The 8,004-nt window shown below is 36.3% G+C and overlaps 1 protein-coding gene across 3 annotated transcripts; it reads left to right on the forward strand.

The window, feature by feature from the left end:
* The first annotated feature begins 5,928 nt into the window (after positions 1-5,928).
* On the forward strand, positions 5,929-8,004 carry LOC137716070 (uncharacterized). 3 transcript variants are annotated; one of them, XM_068455463.1, is made up of 3 exons: positions 5,929-6,399; positions 6,890-6,961; positions 7,754-8,004. In XM_068455463.1, the coding sequence occupies exons 1-2, from the start codon at positions 6,202-6,204 to the stop codon at positions 6,944-6,946; spliced, it is 255 nt and encodes an 84-aa protein (XP_068311564.1). In that variant the 5' UTR covers positions 5,929-6,201; the 3' UTR covers positions 6,947-6,961; positions 7,754-8,004. The 3 variants fall into 3 exon arrangements, with proteins under 3 accessions (XP_068311564.1, XP_068311565.1, XP_068311566.1); XM_068455464.1 differs by lacking the exon at positions 7,754-8,004 and adding an exon at positions 7,634-7,710; XM_068455465.1 differs by lacking the exon at positions 7,754-8,004 and having other exon boundaries at positions 6,890-7,196.

Below are 8,004 nucleotides of genomic sequence, written 5' to 3' on the forward strand. Positions count from 1 at the left end.
TCGACAAGTACTACTATAATAAAATATAAGAAAAATTCCAGCATGTCGTCGAACGAAGGTCAATGAAAGTCAACCTTCATATAGTTAGGGGTATTTTAGTAATTTTAATTAATTAAAATGTAATTTTCCAAACAGGTCGTTACACATCGCATATTAGATCTCCAAAGTATAGCTCAGAGCATGCTAGATGCTTTCACTGATCTAGCGCAAGTGACAAGATCACGTATTCCAGCTGTGAATGTGCTTGAAAAGATAGATGTACCAAATGTACGACGCCACTTTGGCTAATCCACGTACATTAGCGGCTAGCCAATCCTCTGTCCCTACACACAAGCATGGCAGACCTTTTGATTCAAAGGATTCACACCCTCGAAAGAGGAAACCCACGATACAGGCACCTAAAGAGCCTACTATGAATCCGATTGTTGCTTACTCATAAGGAAATTTTTGATTATGGAAGCGTCATTGAAGAGTCAAATCCACCTCCTAAGAGATTTTGGTCTATTATGCTAGCTTAGATGATGTTTAGTGTAGAAATGAGATGATCGTTGACGATGTATTAACATATGCAGTAGTTACTAACATTATGTTGAGCAATGACATTGAACCCTGCTCCGTTGATGAATGTCGATGTTGAACTAATTGGTCAAGCTGGAAATAAGCAATCCAAGTCGAACTTGATTCGCTTGCAGAACGTAAGGTGTTTTAACATGTAGCTTCTACTCCTCCACATGTGAAGCCCATTGGCTACAAGTGAGTTTTCGCTTAGAAGCATAAGGAGAATATCGAAATTGTGCATTACAAAGCTCATCCTGTTACATAAGGCTTCTCACAACGCCCCGGGTTTGACTGTGACAAAACTTATTCAAATATTTCCAAATCTCGGAACAAGCTCTCAATTCGGCTGAGACGTTCACTCTACAATTTGAAGCAATCTGGAAGAATGTGGTATAACCGTCTGAGCAAGTATTTGACTAGTTAGGGATGTGAACAACGAACTATGCCTTTGTGTGTTCATCAAGAAGTCACATTCTGACTTTGCGATTGTTGCAGTATATGTTGATGACATGAATCTCATCGGAACTCCTTAAGAGCTCGCGATAACTGTCGCGCACCTAAAGTCGGAATTTGAGATGAAAGATCTAGGAATGACTCGATATTGTCTCGGCCTCGAGATAGAGCACTGTTCAGATGAAATCTTAGTACATCAATCGAACTACACCCAAAAAGTGTTGCATCACTTTAATAAGGATAAAGCAAAGCCTTTGAGTACTCCTATGGTCGTTTGATCACTAGATGCAAAACGAGATCCCTTATGTCCGAATGAAGATGATGAAGAGATTTTGGAGCCTAAAATTCCTTATCTAAGTGCGATAGACGCTTTATTATACTTAGCTCAATGCACTAAGCCCAACATTTCCTTTGCTATTAATCTTTTGGCAAGATACAGTAATGCATCAACACGCAGACACTAGACTGGTGTTAAAGGCATATTCTGTTACCTTAAGGGTACTTCAGATTTTAGCTTTTTTTATCCTTATGGATCCTTGAGCAATACCGCACCCTCTTATCTTGAGTCCATTCTTGCTTTGTTGGTTATGCTGACACATGATACTTATCTGATCCGCACAAGGCGCGTTCTCAAGTAGGTTATGTCTTTACTATTGGAGGCATCGCAATCTCTTAGAGGTCAACTAAACAGACCTTAGTTGCCATTTTGTCTAACCATGCTGAAATTCTCACCTTACATTAAGCAACTCGAGAATGCTTTTGGTTGAGAGCAGTTGTAGGCCATATTTGAAGCTCATGCAATCTTTATGTCGTCGTTGATGTCCCGATGACGATTTATGAAGACAAAGTAGCATGCATTGAAATAGCTCAAGAAGGATTATATCAAAGGAGAACATGTCATGCCTCGGACCTGGGGTCAATAGGAAAAAAAAATCTCCAACCCAAATCTGGCGTGCGAGCTGAAAATAAAATTAAATAAAAGGAAAGTGAAAGTGGGTGAGAAAATATGAAATTCCTCTTATAAAAATAATTCATGATTCCTTACAAGACTAAAATAAATAAATACAAATTATATCCTTACACTTAATCCGATCTCATCCCGTCTACCCTTTTTGACTGTTTAGTTCATAAACCTGCATAACAATAGAGGGGTGAGCTTTTCCAAAGCTCAGTAGGGACATAACCTTATCATAGTAAATTGACAATATTAAATTACGTGTCACAAAATCACGTAATGAAGTATCAAATCATTATTGATAATAATGCATGAGTGCAATGCAATACTCTTCATCTTTACCCGTTAATTCATATAATAAAACACGCGGACCTGCACGTCCCATACCGTGCATTTTACCTCTACAGTGGTGGTTCGAATGTTTTAATATACAAATTAACCCCCTGTAACTCAATCATCCCAATTTCCCCTTTTGGTAGTCATCTTGCCTAAACTCTTCGTCGTCAGTCCCGAATTACCCTTAAAGAATCTGTGCACTGGAGTTTGGCTCAACTACACAAAAGATCATTTCCAACTACCCCCATTTTCAGAATTCCTTCCTTAACACCAAAATTCCAACCACTTCTCACACATCATGAATGATGCATAAATAAAGTCATTTCATATTTCACATGTCTAACAGTATATTCTCAACGAATAGCATTTCAACAACAATTCAATAATCAATAACAAGTAAACACCCAAAAGCAGTATTTATATCCAATTAGCAAACCATATCACATTAATCAACCAACAAGATCAATAATAATACTATAATGCTTCAACAAATTTAATAAAGCCAATATCCGTAAAGGTCTGCCGTATTTCCCCTACTTGGATTTCAAAGCATTGCTCTGAGATAATAACACAAGAAACCACAATTGTGATAAGCTCCTATTCACAAGTATAAGAAAATTACCAAATGCCTTATATGAACTTTAATACTAATTAACACACTTAAAACTCATCAGTTCCACGTTACTCAATTCAAAAGTCGTTTGGTTGACTATAATATTGTACAAAATAGTTTCGTACATAACAAACATGTATAGTGCTTATTCAAAAGTCTTTTGCCTTCAAAACCATTCAAGTAATATGTATAAATTAAACTGTACATAAAACCATTTACCAACATGCTTATTCATTTAACAATAGACATACATCCATACATATACATATATATATGCAGTACATGCTTCGACTATTCTCTTTGCAATAGAGCAGCATCCAAGTCTCCTAAAGTTCAGTGCCTTTTCAAGAATAGGAATCAACATGGTATTGTTATCTAACATGCGAAATACAGAACATAAGAGGCTATCACTAAAGAACAACATGAATAGAAAGACTTTTCTATAAAACTAAATCAGCAGTATGAACGAATTCAAATACATATGCATAACGATGCCCATCAACCCCTTTTTAGTTTAGATACAAACATTTATAATTTGTTAATAACATACAAAGATATGAGGCAAATAACTAAGACGAAAACCTAGAAAAGGAAAACTCTTTAAACCTGAGAAAGAGTAGACCCCAATAGAAAACGTTTCATCTAGCCAGTGAAGAAAACCAAAGCAATAACATTCTATTTATAGGAGAGGGAAGTCGGCACAGAGGAAGGTGAGATTAGACCAAGCAAACTTACACCGCCTAAAAGCTATCGGTAGGAATGATGTAAAAGCCCTTTATTTGGCTATGGTTTTGGTCCAATTAGAATAGAACAAACAACTTAATAAAATAATGTAAAAGGAAAGAAAATGAATAATATGAATATATAGTTCAAATACTACCGTAATGGTGTACTGAACTTATTTGGTTCAAAATAATAGTAAATTAGAGTATAGAAAAATGAAATAAAGGAATTAACGATTAAATAAGAAGTAATACAAAACTTTTTGAAATTAATAAGTATATACAACACATAATTATATATAATTATTTTTGAAAATACAAGTCCTCACACAACACCAAGCACATTACGCCGAAGTTCTTCTTCTCACATCAACAACAAGAGCATTAAAAGATTGAAGTCACGCAATTCCGTTCACAAGACAATTTGGCTGACCTCTTCATCAAATCACTACCGAAGATGATGTTTCAAAAGCTTTTTCAAGGAATTGGTATGCGTAAACTTTCTAAGTTGTAACATTACTAGCTCTCTTTGGAGTTGTGTCAAGCTCAGGGGGAGTATCCTGAAGTATACTTGCTTGATCTTAATGTACTCTTGTTCCCTACGATTAGGAGCATTTTTTCCACTAGGTTTTTGCTACCTTACTAGGTTTTAACGCGGCACCCACCTTGGGTTGATCACATCCCTGATGACATCCCGTAGACGTTTCATTTGACTTTGCATTACTCACGCATTTTTCCTTAGACTATGGATTTTGTCCTTACTTGGGGTTTTTACCATAGCCATAAGGTTATTTGTGAGACTTACTTCATTATGCAAGTTTCTACCTTATTTGAGAATTGTGTGTTCCCATAATCAATGTCGATGAGTCGACTTCCACAACTTCTACATGATGCCGAATCTACTTGAGTAACACACTCAAGGGGGAGTGTTGTAAACTTCTAGTTTAAATGTGGTTGTGTAAATCTTAGATTAGATTTTATTCTAGTTATTCTTTCCTATATGGACTTGTATTATTTGGGGATGAAGGATTTCTTCTCTCCCTTATTACTATAAATAAAGGCATTGCGTAGGGAAAATAACATACATTCCTCTACACAACCCTACAAACACATCTCTCTCTCTCTTCTCTCTTAGTGTTGCTGACCCCTTCCCCTGTCAGTTAAATATAGGTCACAACACAAACAAAATTATTGAATTATAAATTTGGCCGAGACATTCCAAATCAATCTTCACAAACTAAGTTAACAACGTAAATTACTAAAATAAAAATTGCCTAAATCCAAATCATAACTATTAACTTTCAAACCGTTAGGTCATCTCCAACTGATCCGGCCAAAAAGTCATAGGGCTAAAAATAGCTCGAAATAACACGAAAACGTCTCCAACCAAGAGCTAGACCAAAAGGCTTTTGGGCCCCACTGGGCCAAACCCACCAAGTCAGGCCAGTAGGCCGGCCATCTCCAACTAGCTCGATGAGCCCAACCCACTTTTTTTTTTTTTTGGACGAATTTTTTTTAGCCCAAGCCATTTTTTTTTGGTGGATGATTTTTTTCCTACACTATTTCTCACATCTTTTTACAATTCCATACTATTTTTCCTTATTTTATTTCAATTCTTCACATTGTATTCTCTTCTAATAATCTTTCCTTTAATTTTTTCAATAATTTTCAAATGGCCACCTGTTTCAATAATCTTTTAATATGTTCAAAAAATTTATTTTAATATGGTAGTTTAATTTAATTAACTATATTAATTCAATTAAAATAATAAATTATATTTGACCTATGACCTTTTGGCCCATTCGGTTAGAGATGATTTTTTGTCACATAGCTATGTTTGGCCTATGATCCTTTAGCCAATTCGATTAGGGATAGTATGAAATATGACTTGACATTGTTTCTTAAAATATAATTTTTTGAAGAGCTATAAGGCTAAAAGGAATTCTCTGACTCTCCTTCGATGATGTTAAATGAAGAAAGAGGATCCTCTCCTGAGCATAGGATAGGGATCCTCCTGACCACGAAATCTGTGCTGTTCAATTTTAATCTAACGGTTGCAATTATTATAACTTTTTAGGAGATCTCCTGTTTAGAGTCGTTAGATTAAAATTAAACGGTCCGAATTTCGTGATTAGAATGATACTCTTCCTTAAATGAAAACAAAATGAGTACAGAACAAGAAAACGGTAAAGCGAAAAACATCGTCCAAAGCGAAATTTGCTAAATCATTCGACGTTTTGCTGATACTAACAAACGACAACGCGTTTTGGTCAATGAATAAAATCAAATCCCTTGTCTTCCCCAGTGCGAAAAAGTCTGTTATTGCGTTTTTGTTTTAGGGTTTTGCGTTTTCATCTCGTTGTCCTACATCTTTTCCGAATCGCGATCTTATTTGGTTCCCGAGAAAATCAGTGAAATACGTTTCTAATCTACAGGGTAAACAGTGAGAAATTGGGGGTTTTCAATTGAAATTTCAATTTTGTGTGTCCGCCCAATAACCTAGATTTGCTTTCCAAAGAATATCAATTTCGAGGGTTTTCTTGAAAATTGATCCATCAAAGTGCATGAGTACGCCTGATGTGACCATGGAAGATGGCGGCGGTGCCCAACCGGAATCTCGATGGAAGCAAATGGGGCATGGGGAGAAGGAGGCGTCCGTGCACGAAGAAATGAAGAGAATGCAGAAGTTGCCTGCAAACAGCACTTACGTCACTCACCGGTTGCGGGTTCTCAACAAAATTCTCCAGCTTTTGTCCATTCAGGTGCACAAACATTGAATTTTCAGTACTATATATAGCGTAATTTAGCTGTTAACTTTAGCCTGCTATCCAATGGGTTTATTGTTTAGGCCACTGAGAATCAACTAAACCCAACACCCACACGAAAAATTCATTTAGGGTCCGTTTGATAACCATTTCATTTGGAGTTTTAGGTTTTCATTTTTTGTATTAGAGATTGAGGGAAAAGTATGTGGGAGAAATGAGGAATGCAGAAGGACGAAGGAGATTATATGAAAACAAAAACTCGAACGTCGTTTTGGCTCTTAGTTTTGATTTTGTGGGTCAAAAGATGAAATCTAAAAACGATATGGTTATCAAATGCGCCCTTGCTTGACTAATTTTTTGGTTAATTACTAGTTTGCTTTGCTATGCAATATGGAATCTTGTGTTTTCTATATGATTCTGGTTAGAGTTAGAAGACAAATGAATTTGATTTCAGTATTTGATATCTTCTGTCTTCATTGTATGCCAGAGAACCGCATCACAAGAACAGGAGTTGGAGTTGCTTTTCGCCGGGCTGTCTATGTGAACTTAACCTTTCATGGTAGTGGTCAGGTCCAGTTAATGTTATATCTTGTGGAGTTAGATATTGTAATTACTTTTGCTGTGGAGTATATGTAACGACTAGGGTTACCTTATTTGCAGTGCTCTGTTCGAAGCTGGTTGACAAATAGTTTAACTGTTTGTTGTGTTTGATGTGTATAGAATGATGTATACACTGTTAAATCATGACTTTTACTAGCTCCTTATGTATTAAAAGGTCCTTTTGTTTTAAACCATTCACTTGGATCTCATACGTTTCATAGATTTTTTCAGGGAGCCTCACGTTCTTCCCAATGAGGGATAGGGGTAAACTCTGCATGAAATTAGAAATGTAATCGCGGTTTGATGTAAAGACTGCTTTAAAAAAATGTTTAGGTTGTTCCGGCAAATATATGCTTGACTTTACTGTTCGTTCTAGGCAGAAAACCCTTATTCAAACTACCAACTTTGGGTAGGAGCAGACCCAGTTCAGCCATTGTGCTTTGTCTGGGGACCTTCTTATGTTAGTTAGAAGACATCCTCGTATTACGACTTTCCTTGCCTTTTTGGATCGCTTAATAGTGTGTCCGTATATGCTATACCAATTGTATTTTATATTTGTTCTCAACCTCATGCAGTATTTGTAAAGCAGTTTCTGTTGATCTTCTGATTTTGTTAATCAACTGCACTGCAGAATCTCAAATCATGAATATATTATATCTGTGTTTATAAGAAGACATGAGTTCAGGTCTTTTCCGTCACACACTGAAGATTGTACGTTTTTGGCACGCTAATACTCTTGACATAGTGGCAGTGTATGATAGTGATACTGGAGATTATATCATCAGGTTGGCATTTCCATTTCCCATTCTTTTGGAGTTAATTACTTGGAGAAATCTTTGGTTTCATGTGGATGCAATTCTCAGAGAGCAGAATCGGCGCGATGAACTTTGGACATCTTTTCTTGACGTCCCCGATTTTTGTAACATCATCGTCATTTTTTCTGTGATTCTCGTAATATTCATCTTGTTACTTTATCCATTGAGACTATTCATCGAGGAGGTG

The sequence above is a fragment of the Pyrus communis genome, chromosome 14 (assembly GCF_963583255.1).
Source record: "Pyrus communis chromosome 14, drPyrComm1.1, whole genome shotgun sequence".
Taxonomy (NCBI): Eukaryota; Viridiplantae; Streptophyta; class Magnoliopsida; order Rosales; family Rosaceae; genus Pyrus; species Pyrus communis.